The sequence below is a fragment of the Falco punctatus genome (genome assembly GCF_963210335.1).
Source record: "Falco punctatus genome assembly, chromosome: 15".
Taxonomy (NCBI): domain Eukaryota; kingdom Metazoa; phylum Chordata; class Aves; order Falconiformes; family Falconidae; genus Falco; species Falco punctatus.
In genome coordinates, this window is record NC_137595.1 from 2,016,465 (window position 1) to 2,034,549 (window position 18,085).

Genomic DNA, 18,085 nt, shown 5'->3' on the forward strand with positions numbered 1-18,085 from the left:
CCTCGGGTTTGCTTTCAGTGGTGTCTGTAAGACATTTTATGGCTTACATCGATGGTATTTTAAAATCTGATGTACTTTGCTTTGCATTTGCTGCTTATTTTTCCCCCTACTAATCAGGTCATACCCTCCGCTGCCATACGCGAAGGATAAAGAGCCCAGTATTCTCCCCCCTGCCATATGGAAGAAGTCCCTCTTTTAATGTCAGACCACAGTAGGAATGGGAAAAAAAAAAAAAGTGCTAAATTAGAATTCAGTGTGAGAATTAGCTCCTCCTAAGGAACCTGCAGCCTGTCAGTGCCCAGACACCTATTGCAGCTGGCGGGGGGGTTCAGGCAGTGGGAGCTGCCCCTGGGTTGCACCAAGCCCTTGCACTGAGCTCCTCCAGCCCCCAAATATGTGCCCAGGCTCCTATAGATAGCAGGGGCAGAAAGCACCTTGCTCAGAGCAGTAACTCTCTCTTTATTGCCAGTGCTTGCAGTTTATTGCTTGTTAAACTGAGGGGTTGCTTGCTTCTTACATCCTGCAAGCATTTTTTTATGAAGACACTTCCTACAGAATAAGGGTGGTTACATCCTACGTGTAGTTTCTGAACTACCCAGCCTGTGGCATTGGAATTTGGCACCACAGCAGCCAAAAATCATGTGGAGCTAAAAAGCCCCAATGACAACTTTTTACACTTGTGTAAAAAAAGGAAATATTTTTACAGCCTGAGGAAAAAAAAAAGACCGCTGAAGGCTTGTAGACAGACGTGCCACTGAGTATTAGAAATATGGCTTCATCTCATGTGATTTGTAACATATTCAAGCACATACCTGCAAGGGAGGAGAAACCCCCTTGTCAAAACTTAACATTTCCAGAAGCAACCGGCAATTTGGGCTGATTGGGTTTGGGGACACACAGCCTAAGAGAAAGCAGAAAATGCCCTTCCGCCTGCAGTCAGGGTCAGATGATTGTACAGCAGCTGAAGAAGAACGTTAAGAAAAGCTGAGAGCAAGAGAGAGTCCTGCTTGAAAACGCCTGCCCAGCAGCCAGCAGCAGCGCGGGGAGGGAAGGCAGGTGGGCTGGATGCGCACGCCGGAGGGGACGCCTGCACCCGGCAGCTGCTGAAAAGGAGTGCAGAGCGGTCAAGGCCAGGATTTATTGGAAACCAAGGTTTGTACTGTTCTCTTGGAAACAGAAAGATTGTTTTATTTTTGCAAACAGAAATCTAGTTTGTGGTTAGCTTCTGGCAGCAGGTGGCTGCTTTGGACCGTCTCTGAGAATAAGCACAAAGAAAAACACATTTTAGCCTGCTATGAAGACAAAACAGCGCCCATATGGTTCTCTTCGCTTGCACAGAAGTTTATCCTGAAACCCATCCTCCAGAGGTAAAGGGGAGAGGTTTTTGTCCATGTGGGAGGCACTGTATCCTGGGCATCTGCTGGACCAGGATTTGTTTTGTTAAGGGAAACTCTCTGCCCCATCTTCCCATTAAGGAATCAATGTTGGCTGCTGCGCTGTAATCCCCCAGCCAGAAAAAGATTACTGCCTCGATCAACCCGATGCAGATTTTCCTCTCTTGTATTTAAACACTTTGTTCTACTTCCTGGTCTAAGAAGCTGGTGGTGCCTATTCAACCTGCTGGGAAGACCCCCCCAGTCTCCCCATTTTTTCAAAACCAGAAACCACAAGATCTATGATACATGGTTTGCATGCTGAAACTATGACAGGAGAATAAGGAATGTGTGCCTCCTCGCAGCCTCAGCCCTTGCTTACGCTCACACCTGCAGGCTGTATGTACTGCTACATGCTTCAGCTGAGATGGGCCCTTTTTCGCCCCTCCGCCCTGGCAGGGGGAGTGAGCACCACCTCACTTGCAGCATTGCTTGTTTTCTGCCTGGTGGGGCATCAAGCCCTGAACACTGCATCCAGCAACTCCACAGTTGTAAAACCCAACAGTAAGAAAAGTAGGTTAATGCACTTATTTTTTACAGTAAATATACAATTAATCAGCTTATACTTCAGCGTGTAGAATACGCTTTCCACACTGCCCAAGCCCCACATGTAATTTAAAAAGGTTGCAATGCACACATGCTAGCCCCAAGCAGACTTTCTTAGCGGCTTGACTTACGCTGGCTAAAATCAAAGGTCTAGAGCAGAAGTTTTCACTCCTGCTTTCTTTGGGGAAAAAGTGTCTTTCTAGTTGTGGAGCTTGCAGAGCGAAGCCTGAAGACGTTACCTGCTTGCACCCTACAGGCACAGGCCCTGAACAGCAAAGAAAAACAGTGCTGAACGATGATTTGGAAGGTTTGCTTCAAGGTTTTTGAGCACTTAGGGCTGACGGTGTGCGCACAGCAAGCACCAGTGAGAACAACAAGGCAGCTGGCTGGGAGCCTTCATGGTGCACCAGTTATTTTCCCACCTTTGAGCGAGCAGAAGCGATGCCGCAGAACAAGTATGACCACCGCTGCCTCACTTACCTGCTGAATTATTACAGTTTCCCAAATCAGGCAGTGCATAAGCGAAAGGTTAGCACAAGGCACAGCCTGTCAACACCGACAGCTGCGTGGCGAGCCCTCCTCCTCCTGCGCTGGGATGCGGCCAGCTGGGCTGGCGGTGCTGGGCCAGCACTGGGGCGTGCGGAGGCAGCCGGCAGCTTGTTTGCTTTGGGTGGGGAGACAGGCAGCGCCATTTCAGTGCTGTGCCCAGGGCTCGGAAATAACCTGAAATAACCTTCGCAGACAAATGAAGGCCAAAATGATGGGACTTCGGTTGCAATGAGGGGATGCCAAGGGGCTGTACTTACCACCAGCTTCCAGCGAAAGCTTTGCAGGTCCGAGCTCTGCGCTGGGCCAGCCGTGCAGCACAAACCCAGCGCTGGCTTGGCACAGCGGATGGTGCTGTTGGAGGCCAGAGCAGGAGGAGGGACCCTGCTCGCTGCCCCTGCCATGGCTGGGGTCCCCATGGGGACCGATGGGTGCTGCTGGACCCCATTCTGTGGCTGGGTCCTCCCCAGCCTGAGCATTCCTCCAGGATGAGGAAGAAAACATGGAAAAAAACCCCAACCCCAACAAAAAAAAAAAGAGGAAGGCAGAGAGGGAAGACCCAAAAATTATAAAATAAAAATGCAATACAGGCAGGGGTGGCACAGGGGCAACTGAGTGTGACCAACACCAGGGAAAACAGGACAAGGCTACAGGTGAGGAGCTGAATCTGCGCTGTCAAAAAAAAAAAAAAGAAGAAACCTCATCAGGCAACAGGCAGCTGCTCCAGGAATAATTAAGCACTAGGGGACACTATTGCACCATAAATTGCGCATATGTAGCAAAAAAAAAGTCCCGTTTCAAGCAAGAAACCCAATGCTTCCCCTTCCCTTTCTCAGGCGTTTCCGCCACCGCGGCAGTACCGGGATGGCGCTCCGGCCCCTCTGCCCAGCTCCTGTCATCCAGCCCACACAAACGCCCCAATTTCCAACTCACCGCGTGGCGGTAAGGGGTCCTGGTTCTTGGCACGTATTTCTCTCCAGATCCCTGTTTCTGAGCAAAACCTGATGAGCATTTGCTGCCAGGACAGCGCTCTTCTGTGCCACAGGGCAAAGTCACAAGCAGGGGACAACTGCCCTCGCCTCTCCCCGGGAGCTGGGTTACTGCCAAGCCGACAGCAAAGCTCCCACCACACCAGTATGGGGCTGGAGTTTTATAAGCAAATATCACACTGCAGACCCTGCACCTGTTTTGGGAAAAGCTAAGCAGAAGATGTCATTCTCTACAGACTTTTCCGTGCAGGAACCCATGTGTGATATGTGACCACACATGACACCTGAACTCAGCATCCTCACCAACAGCATCACTTCCCTCCAAGTGTCTTGCAAGCATTTGCTGTTTGTAAATACAAGTTTATTGAGGTCCCAGCTGCTATTTGTCAGGGTGCTCCACCTCTGCAAGACCTACAAAGATCCCAGTTTCCACCAGAGCCAGTTTGGCTCCAACAAAAGCAGTTTGGTCCCCCCACCAGCAGCCACAGATGGTGCCCCGAGTCCAGCAAAGCTGGGCTATAGCAAAGGCAAGTTTGGCTGGACCAAATTCCAGCTCCCAGAGCCTGGGACAGCAAGTCCTCCAGCATCCCAGCCCACTCTGAGTGCTGCCCTCAGCAACCTCTGTGCTGCTTTGACTAGGTTTTTATTGCATCATTATAAATTATTATTACATGAATATCAAGCTCTAGTGTTGCACATAGATAAAAACGTACTGTAGGGAAGAAGAACCTGCATGCAGAGACTTTAAAATAAGACACAAACCCCAGCAAGTGTTAAAGTCTGACTTGCAACATTTTCATTTAATTTTCAGCAACCTTTTTTAAATAGTCTCTCCTATTGCACAAAACCCACTGCCATTTCTCTTGCCATAATCATTGCCTAAAAAAAAAAGAAAACCAAACCAAAAAAGAATAAAATCTCTGGTATAATAAAAATGCTTTGCAACAATGTGTGTGTACATATATAGCTTTGCTGTACAATATTTTAAAATTTGGGAACATGTGTATTATTTCTACATATTCTGAAACTCCGTTTTCCATGTTATTTCTATTTACAGTTGCACAACGCCTTTAATGTTTGCAGACACGACTATAACAGTCAATGCTAACCCCTGAAAAGAAGCTTTAGCCAACTATTCCCCACTTCCTCAAAGCAGGCTATAGCTCTACTCTGAACGTGCAGCTCTGCCCTCCTGTGGGTTTAGAGGGACCAGTAACGCTCTTCTAGACAGGAGCTTTCAGCTCCCTTCCACTTCACAAATCCCTCAAATTCTATAAAGGGGTTTCAAATCTCGTTGAAAATTCACATCCATAAATTGTCCTGCAGGTGAATTTGCTTTTTTAAGTGCCTTTTGCTGACCTGGGGATATGCAGACTGCAGTGTAGAGAGTGAACTTCCACTCTTCTGTGTATCTGCAAAGATATTTCTCAAGCAGACCCCTGCCCCCAAGCCAAACGCCTTTTGCTCATCTTACTCTACAGTACTAAAACTGTTTTCTTTAAGGTAGCAAGAAACATCATAAATCCCATATCAAAACATGCTTTGATATTAATTTATCAACCACTTCTCCAACTAAAAGCCTTAATCCTACACTAATTTCTATTTCTGTCTTTATGCATCATGCATCTTGGGCTGGGCTTTGCTCCAGCAAATGGCAGGCAGTGCTACTTTGCCATGGGTTCCTTAGAAAAGCACAGGAATGTTTCCTTCTGTCCAAGATTCTGAAATTTTTCTTTACATAATAAACACAGCCCAATCTGTTTTTTTTCCCACTGTACTCAAAATATTCACTCGTGTCTCATCTGGACTCAGACTCTTGAGCTCCAGGTCTTCCTAGAGATCTTTCCAAGGGCTTTGGGCTGCTACCTTTCTACAAGGCGTGAGCAAGGTGAATGTTCTTGCACAGGATCCAATACCATATATAGCTATTGGTTTTAGAAATTATTTATACTTCGCCCCCCCGCCCCCCCCGCCAGGGACTCTGTCAGTAGTTCAGCAAGGCAGCCCTGATCCTGCCTGGGACTCCAAGCACCCAGAGCCCTACTTTTCAGTAAAACCTCCTGAACTGCAGTGATAACCCACATCCTACAGCCATCTCTTGCAGGACCAGTCCCCTTGAAGTAAGTTTCAAATGCACACTAGGATACTGCAATTTTAAAACTGCTCTCACAGACAAGGTTTTCCTAGAAATTCCAAAAATTTGGCAGATCTACTGCCCATGAAAGCAAGTCCGAGGAGCTGCTTATTCGAGGTGGGAGAGGGGCTGAAGCCCGAGTTCCTGGATTTGCAGACAGAGGCACCAAGCCTGCAAGCGTTACACACGTAATTATCTTGAAAACTGAATTCTAAAGCAGAAGCAGCTGGGAGCAGGGCAGGAGTCATCCTGGTTTCTATTGTGTAAATAATTCAGTGGCTATTTGAAGATTCAGTGAAAACTTTGCTCTCTTTATTAGTCAGCAGGTCCAAGCGCCGCATACAGCAAAAGCCGTGTTTGTATTTCCCACTCACTCAGAGAAGTAAGGCTCTTTGTGGAGCTGCAAAATGAAGCGAATGCCCAAATACAGGCTTTGAAGAGTTTATCATCAGATCAACAGTTTTCTGGTGCTGGGTGGCACTGGCTCCTCCATCCTAAGTGGCTGTGCATGTCCAGGCAGTGCTCCCGGGAAAGGGGCTGGCCATCCGCAGCAGCAGCTCTGTTACCAAGTAGCATCAGTCATGGGCTGCCCACCATTATTATTGCATACTGAGTTGCGACGAAGGCTCATGGGCCTCCACCACATCTTCTGGAAGAGTTCCAAGATCTCCATCACCCATCTGAGATCTTAGGGGAAGGTTTAGCCTCCTTATGAAGGGGCCACAGCCGCCTTTCCATTCTCCCTATGGCTTCCTCCAAAGGGTTCCTCATCCTTCTCTTTTATGGAGAACTTTTTCCTGAAGGCTTGTGTTAAACTGGAGGAAGAAGCCTTCCTAAACGTGGTAAGTCTCTTCCGAAAGTTGCCCCCTGAGAAGAAATAGAGGAGTGGGTCAAAGCAGCAATTGGCAGCTGCCAAGGGGAGCGTAACAACGACCGATTTCTGTAGGTATATGGCATCCTCGCAGCTGGCGTTCTTCAGCCGCAGCACGTGGAGGTGGATTGTACGCAGAATGTGGTACGGGGTGAAGCTCACCAGGAAGGTGGCAGTCACAATGATGATCATCCAGACTGCCTTCTTGCGGTTAGCCTGGTTCTTCTTCAAGGAATTTTTCAGTAAGGTCCTTATGATCATGGTATAGCAAATGGTTATGACAATAAAGGGAAAAATGAAACCCACAAATAGGGCAATAAAATCCAGGATCACGACTAGATTTGTCTTCTGAGAGTCTTCTGGGGGTTCAAAGCACTTGGTCTTGTTGCCATGTTGGTACGTCCCATTTCGCAGAAAGGGAGCGCTTGTCAGGGTGACGAAAATCCAGATGCCAATGCAGACAAACTTAGCCTTCCTCTCCGTTACTAAATTGATGTTCTGGACGGGAAAAACAATGGCTATGCAACGGAAGAAGCTCATTGCAGTCATGAAGAAAATGCTACAGTACAGGTTGACGTACAGCGCATAAGAACTGACCCTGCACAAGAAATCACTGAAGAACCAGTTCCCTTTGTGCACGTAGTAGATGACGCGCAGGGGCAGGGTGCACACACAGAGGAAGTCTGACACGGCAAGGTTCAGCATGTACACCTGGAAGGCTGTCTTTTGCCGGTATGTTTTTATGAGGACGTACAGCACAACACCGTTGCCGACAAAGCCCATAATGCTGATCATGGAGTAGAGTGTGGAGTAGACTTTGTTTCGGAAGTCGTCGATGGAGTGGTGGCACGACAAGTTATCGAACAGGGCCATCATGCTGCCTGGCCAAGGCACCGATGCCTGGTGAAAGTCAAGCCTAAGGACGAAAAACTCAGGTGAGATGTAAAGCAGCACATGAAAATAAAATCCTGTTATCGAATAGGAGGAAAAACCCATCATCTCTTGTACAGGAGAGAATATCCATGAAGGGATGTGGAGCTGCACAGATCTGTGTTATTGTAACTATCTGCTACAGCCACCTCTCTTAACACGGTACCAACAACTGGTGATGTAAAGGCAAGAGCTACACTTTCGTAAGCCCTCAGTACTGGTGGCATCCTTCTTCCACCGAATTACTGAAAAGCTCCAACTCCTTGCAAACCAGGGCAGCTACTCATTCAAACAGCGGAGAGGAATAATGAAGGTGGCAATAGCACTATGCAATTTGAAATATAAAGACAAGATCTGGACCCCAGTAACTGTTCAGACCTGCCTCTCCGCATCACCTGGCAAATGCTGCCTCCCTGTGCTCCACCTCCACGCCTGCCTGCACAAGGACAGGCCACTGCAGGAGAAAGTCTGCAAGAAGGTTCCTGAAACAGTGAAGGAAAACTGTTCAAACAAAAAAAACCACCCTAACAAATACTTCACTGAGAAGGTGGAAGACAATTCCAAGCCAGAGGCTGCTCAGTGCACGACCAGACAGTTGTCAGCTCCCTACGTTCTGCATTGCTGTCCTCTGCTCACAGGTAGCACCATATATTTTTTTTAAACTTGCTTTGTTAATAACTATGTGTAATTACTAGCTGTAGGAAAGCTACTGCCTATTACATCTGACGAACAGGAAGGATCGCTGTAGCACAGAGGATGCTGCAGGGCTCTGATTTCCCTGGCATTGCCTGCAACACCCAGCAGATGGAGGGGGAAGCTGCAGGGGTGCTCACTCACATCAAGGAGAGTGAACCTCTTGGTCTGCAGACATCTCTGCTCTCCATGGAACTCCCTAGCAGAGGGTTTTTCTGGGATTTGCTTTTGCACGTTTTACAACTACAGCTAAGAAGAGTTTTCAGATTCACTCAGCCAGTCTTTCATGACATTTTATTGTTTCCTTTTGGTATTCATTTGAGTGCGCTGAGATATGACACTTTGTTTAGGTTGTCCTAAAGTAAAGCAAGAGAAAAATACACACTTACATTTTTTTCCTATTCATTTTCAATTCCTAATGGTTCAAATGGTCCAAATGGTTCAAATACAGAAACCCATTTGCAGTCCAAGACCACAAAACCTCCAAGGATCAGAACTTCAGGATACATGTAGGCTGAAGGAACAGGACTTCATAAAAACAACGATGAGAGCAACAGCTCAGACAAGATCGGTTCTAAGAACCCACACCATGTATGTGCTCAAAATGGATGTTAAATGGTATGTATTTTCATCCATAAAAATAGCCTGGCAGCGTTAAGGTTCCTGTTTCCAGGTGTACTGGGAATTCAGCCCCACACTAGGATGCTCAAGGCTCCAGTTTTCAGTCAAGTTTCAGCTACTTGGCAGTTCGTACTCTTAAAACCAATTATTTGATTATTGGCAACGCACAAAATACATTAAAACTCAGCAGCGAGGTGGCACAGACAGGAAAGGAGGGGTTATTTTTTCCCCTTGGACCACTTGTGGACACTCTTAGTGGCTCTTTGTAGGGGCGTGTGAGCACCCGAGCGAGCGAACGCAGAGATCTGTGGCTAGAAGAGGCAGCCGAGACCCACCACTGCTCCAGCCCAGCTCTGTCAGAAGCTGCACATCAGTATGTTGTACTTCATCACTTCCAGTTCACCTTAGCTGGCACAGAAGTCGCTTATCCAGCAACGCTCATCGCAAATAACCTGTCAGTCTGAGAGGCAGCGAGTTTGCAGCCGTGTCCTCTCCCTGCCCCACAAACGCCGCCTCTCGGCAGCCTGGCTCTGGCGGTGGCAGAATCCAGACCTCAGCCCCAACTCGGATGAGTCTGGTCTCCTCGCACACACATGATGGAAAGCCCAGAGTGGGTCTGAACATCCCCAGGCATCACTCCTGCAAGGTCCTCGCAGCCCTGGCCACCCCTCCTCTGCGGGGACCGGCCCCGACACGGAGCTGCTGCCCCCGGGGAGCGGTGCAGAGGACATTGGGTCCCCTGGGAGGTGCCGGGAGATCCAGCCGTCATCCCACCCCACCGGCATCCTCACTTGCCTGAGGTCTTCACTTCAAACTTGAGGTTCAATTTATATAAAAAGCAACATTCCAATGTTTTAAAGTCTCCAAGACAGAGCTAAAATTAAATTTGTGGTAACACTGGTCTGATTTTAACCAGTTGCTGCATGATCTCAGTTTCTTGTTTTTATCTGTCAAGGTAATCTGACACAGGTGATAAAGCTCTTACTGCTGTTACTGTTGTTGCTGGGTTAATACCTAGCACACAGACCTGCCGAGCAAAACTCTGCTGTGCTATGCACTATAAGAAGATAATGAGATTAGTGCTCAATTATCTAATATAAGCCTCATATAGATAAAAATCTCTGTACTTACCAAGGCACTGTTTATCAGTTCTTTCTCAAAACTAAAATAAACTCAGAAAAACACACACAACCAAGATGCTTGAGATGAAGAGGCTGGCATGATCTCTTTTGCCTGTTGAGGCTTTCTTCAGCTGCCTCAGCTGAGGCAGTTGTGACCAGCACAAAGAAGGAGCAGCAAATGGGACAAACTGGGCTGCACGACCAACCCAGGTGATAAACAATGATGTTTCACCTAAGATCAGTAACACGATGCAACACTTGGAGAAGGGAAGAAGGCACAGAATTACAAGCACACGCAAGCGCTGGGGGATGCGGGCAGAGCCTGCATCTCCCACCAGCACGCTTTGGGTTGGGGTCCTGTGTGCCTTCTGAGATGGCACAAGCGCTGCAGGGCTGCCAAAGGGACAGCCGTGCTCCCACCACTGCAGGGCTCTTCCCTTCGGCCAGTTCAGCTACCCTGCCCAAGAGATAACAGCAAACATCTCTGCCCACCACATGCCCACTGGCTCAACTTCCTTATTTAATCTCTACGCTTATTTGTGCGCCCTTCTTCTGTGGCATTGAGCTGGATGATAAACTTTTTACCTCCTTTGGGGACTAAATTTCAGTTTTTCAGCTGCTGTTCTTAAAGACATCAGCAGACAGCAAACAACCATGTGAGGAATTGGTCTAAAAGACAACCAAAACCTGCTGTCTTATTTCTAAACATAATTTTAAAAGTCTTGTGCAACCAAAAGGAAAACTGCTGATTTCAAGACTGAGGCAGACTGCTGAAGCATAAGTGAGCTTCACGCTCAGAAACGTATCCGTAAAAACCACCACCACCACCACCCCCCAAACATAATTTCATAACTGAGGCTTTAGGCTAGGCTTGCATCATGAAGATATCACTTCTGCCACTTTTATGTGTGTAGTCATGGCTCACAACCACTTCTTTATGCGCTGGTGAATTCAGCTTATTAGGAAGGTACGGGAGCGAGAGGGAGCAGCAGTGGCTGGCTGGGAAAGCATGCCAAAGGAAGCAAACCCCTGCACGAGTGCTACCCTCGGAGCCGGTGCAGCATGGCTAGAGCAAAGGTTGATTATAACCTGCTCTAATTCATAGCCGACTATGCTGCATTTAATCGCACAAGCAGAAGGCATCCCACCAATGCAGGTACCATCGTTTCAGCACAGAGGAAGCACCAGCACCCCCCGGCACAGCCCCAGCGCGGAGGCTGCCCCAGGGACCGAGGGCGCCCCCGGCCCCCACGGCCAGGGCAGCGGGGCTCGGTCTCAGCAAGTCACAGTAGAAAGAACCCAAGCAAGAAGCAGCAACCGCTAATTAACAGCCCGACTCATTAACACGCAACAGTGCGGCGGAGCCCAGCCCGGGTGCAGGCGGGACCCCCCGGGGCTCCATCCCCGCCGCCCCCGAGCCCCGCCGAGCACTTACCGGAGCTGAGCCGGGCGCAGCGCTGTGCCCCGCCGCCCCGCTGCCGCCCTTAAACCGGGGCGCGCCCGGCCCCCGCCGCCCGGGGAGGAGCCCGGCCCGCCCCGGCCCGGCCCCGGCCGCCCCCTCCCTCCCCGCTGCCGGCCCGCTACCCCCTGCAGCCCCGGGGGGAGCCAGGGGCCGGCTGGGGGGGCTGCCCGGCGGGACAGGGCCGGGGGCGCGGGTGGCACCCGCCAAACGCAGCCGGCAGCGTGCCCGGGTGGCCACGGCGGCCACCGGCATGCCGGCTTGTGCCAGCACCGGCGTGGCCAGCGGCAGCGGGGCAGCGCCCGTCCCCTGCGCCCGGCACTGGGGGCGCCCCGCGAACGCGGGGTTCAGGGCTGGGCCCCCGCTACAGGACAGACCCTGAGGGGCTGCAGCGTGTCCAGGGACGGGCACGGAGCTGGGGAAGGGGCTGCGGCACCGGCTGGGGGGGCTCAGCCTGGAGAAACGGGGCTCGGGGGGGACCCCATCGCTCTGCGGCTGCCTGAGGGGGCTGGAGCCGGGGGGTCGGTCTCTTCCCCCAGGGAACCAGCGACAGGACAAGAGGGAACGGCCCCAGGCTGTGCCAGGGGAGGGTCAGGGGGGATCTCAGGAGAAATTCCTTCGCGGAAAGGGTGGCCGGGCAGGGGGACAGGCTGCCCAGGGACCGGGTGCTGTCACCGTCCCCGGGGGGGCTCAAAACCCCCGCAGACGCTGTGCTTGGGGACACGGTTCAGCGGTGGGCTTGGCAGCGCTGGGTTAGGGGCTGGGCTGGGTGGCCTTAAAGGTCTTTTCCAACCTACGTGACTCTGTGATTCTATACGCCTCCGTCTGTGGTGGGGATGCCTGCACGTGTCACTTTACTGTGGCACTTAAGACAGTTACCCCTGCTGGGGTAACCCCCCCTTGAAGAGCTCTGTCCTGATGTGCAGCCCCGGCTCCTGGGGCCTGCCTGGCGCCGGTGTCCCCAGGTCCAGCCTTGTCCGTCTCCTTTTCCACGAGCAGGTGGTGTAAGCAGCGACCCTGGGTGCTCCTGCTGAAAAGACACCTACAGCCCCACAGCCTTCATGCAGTGCTGTGTGGTCAGTGACACCTAAGCCGTTTTTTCTGCCCCACTTCCATTTTCATGGCTGGTTTTTGCAGCTTCCATAGACCTGTGTGCTCTCTAGATGGGTGAGGACCGTCTGGCTGCACCGTCCACCCAGGCGGGATCCAAAGCAGTGAAGTACACAGCTAGGGAACCGTGGTAGCTCGACAGAATCACGGGGGGGCAAGCGCAAATGGGGGACCCTCAGCTGCACACCAGCAGCGGGACAGGCAGGTGCCCCAGTAGAACCTCTGGTGTGCTTGGCTAGTTACTATGCTCGGAGAAGTTGCACTGGTGGAGGCAGCTCTTTCCACTTCACAGTAAGTCAGCTACCAAAAAAAGACCCCGCGTGCTGATGAACCTCTAAGCACTTTGCTGCTCACCTGTTTAAAAAACGTAGATCACACACAAACGTGTTCTGTGCCGACTTCTAGTTGCACTGGACCAAGATATGCTCCAAAATGATCTTTTTCCTGCTCTCAGAAGCAAACTTTCCCTCTGTGCTGTCCTGGAAGTGGTGGCATCGCCCTGTCTTCTGCAGAATCGGGGTTCCCAAAGGTACAGTTGGGGGATTCTTGACCGCTGACACCCAGCATAGCTGTTGGGGCTGTCCCCGCAGCATTGCCAGCCCTGCAGCCCCCGTGTCCATGCTGGGGACCGGGAGGAGCCGAGCATTCTGCCAGCCCTTCCTCCGAGGGGATACAGAGGTGCTGCAGTGGCCAAGGAATAGCTTTGACTCTCATTCAGGATCCAGAAAGGTGATTTTTTTCTTCCGTGTGTTCCCAACTGACCTCTGGTAGTAACTGTAATATTAAGCTTCAGCTTCTTATGGGAAATAACAACACTGAATAAATACACTTCCTCAGAATTAAGGATTAACTTCCGAAGTGGCAGGCACAAAACCACACGATAGTAACCAAGAGATCCGGTAAACACTGCTCGCAGCTCACAGGATATATGTCTCTCCATGTTCTCCTGTTGCCACGGCACCTCTGTGGTGTGGTCACACAAAGGGACCCCTCCCCGCCTGTGCGAGGGTCCCTGCGGCTGCTCCTGGCCGAGGGCTGTGTTCTGCCCAGCAGCACATCCCACGGTGCTATTCAGGAGTGTTCAGTGCAGGAAGGAAACGTTCTGGCTCAAGGGCTTGCTCTCCACGGTATGGCACGGGTAGAATCCCACCACAGCATAAGGGGCTGGGGAGGGAAGGGTAGGAGGGGGAGGAAGGCGCATGGGGGAGGGCGAGGGGTTCCTCCCAGCCCTGCCTCTCCTGTGAGCCCCTGGGACCCCACCGCCCTTGCACACAGGCCAGCATGGGCTGTGGCTCTTCCCAGAGGTCGGGGCTCGGCGCGAGCATCGCTCACGAAGTTCCTACAGGTCTTTGATTTCTTGTAGGCTGTTTCTACATCTTCAATTCTGGCACAACAGTAGGTGATAACAATTAAAAATGCCCTACAGATGGTTTGGCAGTGAGATCCAGGTGCTGGGGCTTCCCAGACCCTCCTTTTCTCATTGACAGGGAGCAGATCCCAGGTCAGTGGCAGCTGAGTGAGTGTCAGCGCCTCAGCGTGGGGCAGGGACTGGGGCGAGCAAGGGCAGCCCACAGCCATGTGGGTGCAAAGGGCCGAGCATGGCCCCATGCCGGGGCTGAGGTGGGGCGATGGCATCTGCTGAGCTGGGGGAGAGCTGGAAGGGTGCAGAGCTGAGCAGCCCCTGTGGGAAGGCTGCTGGAAAGCACTAATCACACATTTTACAATTTTGAAACTTTAAAATAAATGGTTTACAATGGAATAAATGCCACCATGTCAAACTCCTCGTTGCTCTCTAGAAATGATCCCCAAGTAAGACCAACAGCACGCTGAAGCCTGCTCTCGTGGGAGGTGGGTGGGTGATGGTTGCTTTGGAGCCTGGTACGGCACGTTCTGCCCGGGCTGTGCCGTTCTGGGCTTGTACTTGTGTGTTTTATTTAAGTGTCTGTCCTGGTTTCAGCTGGGGTAGAGTTAATGTTCTTCTCAGTGGTGGCTACAATGCTGCGTTTTGGATTTGGTATGAGAATAATGTTGATAACACACTGATGTTTTAGTTGCTAAGTAGTGCTTGCTTTAAAGCAAGGACTTTTCAAGTTTCCCGTGCTCTGCCAGTGAGCAGGTGCACAAGGAGCCGGGAGGGAGCGGAGCCAGGACAGCTGACCCGGCTAGCCACAGGGATATTCCGTACCATAGAGCATCATGCTCAGTATATAAACTGGGGGCAGAAAAGGAAGCAGGGGGACATCTGGAGCTATGGTGTTTGTCTTCCCAAGTCCCCATTATGTGTGATGGAGCCCAGCTTTCCTGGAGGTGGCTCAAAACCTGCCTGCGATGGGAAGTGGTGAATGAATTCCATATTTTGCTATGCCTATTAAACTGTCTTTATCTCAACCCACGAGTTTTCTCACTTTCACCCTTCCCACTTTTACCATCCCACTGGGGGTGGTGGGGTGGTGGGTGGTGAGGGTGGAGGGGGACGAGCAAGCAGCAGCGCGGGGCTTAGTTGCCAGCTGGGGTTAAATCATAACAGTGTCCCTGTGCTCAGCCACTGCAAGCCGCTATTCACCATGCTCTTATTCTCCCTTCTTTGCTGTTTTACATCGAGTGGGGAGAGCAAAGGCTTAGAGATGGGCTGAATAGAATGACAAAGCCCCTGTCCATGTGGCGCTGGCATTATAGATCCATTAGAGACCCACCCGGAGGCTTTGCAGCACCCAGCATTGCAGCTGTGCCTGCTTCCTCCTGCTGTGATGCCAGGTCTTTTCTTTCTTTTTTGTTTGCATCTTTTCCACCCTGGTGTGTCCTAGAGGGTTTTTCTGCTGTCAAACACAGCAGTTTGCTCTTTTGTTGTGGGTCCTTGGCACCTTTCCATATCCAGAATGTGCAGGCTTGCATTTCAGACAGAGCCGTGGTGCTGCGGAGGTGGCAGTTCCTCTTTTGCACCATCTCTGTGACAGTGACGGTGTGTGAGAAGCATACTTCATCCATGTGCCCTCCTGCGAGCCTTCCCTGCCCTCCTTGCCTAACCCATGTGCAGAAAAGCCTGACTGTCTCCCCAGAGCTACTTGGCAGCGTATTAGGAACACTCAAATCGTAGGATCACAGGATAATTCAGGTTGGAGGGGACCTCAGGAGATCTCTAGTCCAACTACTGCTCCAACCAGGCTTGGCCAGGCTGCTCAGGGCTTTATCCCACCCGGTCTTGAGGACTTTCAAGGATGGAGGTCCAAGGACCTCCAAGACTGAGCAACCTGTTTCACTGCCAACAGCCTCCTACACTGTGAACTGGTTCTGCAGTTCGCTTTAGTTGTGCACTTGTTGATATTACTCCATTCTGCCATTCCTTCTGCTTTTTCTGGTGCCTCTTTTTTACTATTTCTTCTGCTTTTTGCTACTCAGTTTTGTTATTCCTTCTTCTTCTTCTTTTTTTTTTCCTTTTTTTTTTTTTTTTCTTTCCCTGTTCCTTCTTTTCTGCATTTTACTCTCAACAACAGAAAAATTCCTAGTTGCAAGCTCAGGCTGAGGTTGGCATGGGAGCGAGGAGGCTGCTGCTTCTTGAGATGTGTTGGCAGAAGAGCCAGTTTTGCTGTGGGAAGGGTCTCCTCGCTGGGCTCCTAAGAAAAGGTCAAACTGCAGCTGTGATATGAAGCCAAGAAGACATGGTATTTGATGGAGGCTGGACATGACAGCTAGGGACAGGAGTGGGGTATGCACTGAATGTATCAACACTGTGAGAGGAACTATGTGAAACCTCTTGTCCTCTGGGCTGGGTGGCTGGAGGGTGGCCAACCTCGACACCTCCATGCACCATGGGGACCTCTGTGCTCCAGAGAAAGGCGGGATCCACAGGCACACAGACCTGGCGCCTCAAGAGAGGACAAAGCAGACCTCCTTGGCTGTGGGGCCGTGGGTAACAGTCCAACCACAGAAGGTCATCTCCTCTCTCTTCTTCCCCTGCTTGGTTTGCTAAAGCCTTCCTGTAAGGTGAAGTCCAAACCGAGATAACCTGCCATGGGGACTGGTAATTCAAAGTCTCAGCAAGGTGGTACAGGGTAGGATGGACAAGGACTTGGGAGGGGGCAGTGGAAAGGATGAAGGAGATAGCAACAAGAATATGGATGTATAAAGTCCAAGAGATACCCAGAGGAGGGCAAGGGAAGGGGAGGGCTCCCCAAAGGAACCCTGGATGTATTGCCAGAGAAGTGGGAGTGAGGACCCCCACAAAGTGATCTCTATCAGGTCTGGAGAAAGAAGTTACACACTACCTCTCATGAGGGGTCGGGCTTGCAGCATTAGCCCAGACAGGGCTTTGGAGATGGGGAGGCTTAAGGAAGACCAGGGTCACAGTGTGGAGCATGAGAACCTGTTCTTGGAGGCTGAGGCTGGGTCAGGAGGAGAGAGACTGGGGTCTGTAGTGTGGGTGTGCTGCAGTGAGAGCATGCGGAGCGATGCAGGGAGGGTGGCAGGGTCAAGGCTTTGTTGGTCTAGGGCAGCAGCCAAGGGGACATTTGTGTCCTGAGGGGAGAGATCCTGCTTAGACACGGGACCTCAAAGAAACAAGGGCTGGAGAAAAGGTAAGAAGCCGTAAATTTAGAGGAACGTAGGAGCAGAGGAGGATGAGGGGGGAGCGATAGGTAAAAAGTTAGAAAACTACAGGAGCTGAGACAGTGTGAAAAACAGACAAGGAGGTAACAGAGCCTGAAAGAGGAGGGAAACCCCTAAAAACTTCCATGATGGGGGTGGGGATGGGGTGAGGGCTGGAGATAAAGAGATAAGGAAGAGACTTGTAGGGTGTTTTGGGAGTGGGATGGAGTTCAGCGAGGAGAGGAGGGCTGCGCAGCAGGGTTTGGGACCGGGTGAGGGTAGCTGTAACCTCTCCTTTCACTTCTTACTTGGTGTAGAGCAATTTCTTTGCTCTCCTTCAAAGTGACAAGAAGTCTGGGCTAATTAAGTGACAATTTGAATTCTAGCTATGCTAGGGAGCCAGCCACGTTTTGGAAGGGGTCGTTTAGCTACGTTAGTAAGAGAGACATGCGTGGTGAGGGGAGGAACGAGCCACCGGGCTGTGGACTCATTGCTCTGGAGTTTCAGAGCACTTTACAAAGCCAGGCGATGCGGCAGATGTTCACAGCCACCTTGCCGATCCTAACTGCTGACATTTTCCAATAGTCAGCAGATCTCTGTGCGAGTGGTGACTGCATTGAAGGCATCAGCTCTTTCAGTGTTTCACCAGAGGATCTTGCCTAGATAAGATACCTTTTGCCTGTGGGAAACATTTTAACTGATATAAAGGTGATTAATAATTAACACCACCACAAATTTTAATCACTCGGTAGAGATCTGGAGGCTGAAGATCTGTTAGTGCTTAATAAGAGCAGTTTGATGCTTAGGCTGTAAATCAGTCTGGTTCCGTTTTCACAGGACAAGGGGGATAAAGCACAATTTAGGGGTACAGGCTTTGAAAATCTTTCTGGGACCATCCAAATCTGGAAAAAGCCCGATCATGCTTTAGGGTTAAGGTAAGTTTCCACTTAGCACTGAATGACCCTCCATTGCCTTCTCCTCCTGGACCCCGAACGCCTGCAGCTCCAGTCGGACAGCAGGCTCCCAGGATGTTGAGCCCTATGTTAAGTAT

The 18,085-nt window shown here is 50.9% G+C and overlaps 1 protein-coding gene across 7 annotated transcripts in view; it reads right to left on the bottom strand.

Moving 5' to 3' along the window:
• Positions 1-4,140: 4,140 nt before the first annotated feature.
• Positions 4,141-18,085, bottom strand: part of CYSLTR1 (cysteinyl leukotriene receptor 1) — a 117,459-nt gene continuing 103,514 nt past the window's right edge. For 4 of the 7 annotated variants that reach the window (XM_080366355.1, XM_080366349.1, XM_080366350.1 and 1 more), the window contains exon 3: positions 4,141-7,435. In XM_080366355.1, the coding sequence (XP_080222481.1) occupies positions 6,358-7,435 (1,078 nt within the window). In that variant the 3' untranslated portion in view covers positions 4,141-6,357. Of the gene's footprint in view, positions 7,436-9,894; positions 11,273-11,319; positions 11,400-12,807; positions 16,065-18,085 lie in introns of those variants that run through there. The other 3 variants (XM_080366352.1, XM_080366353.1, XM_080366354.1) reach the window with 3 other exon arrangements.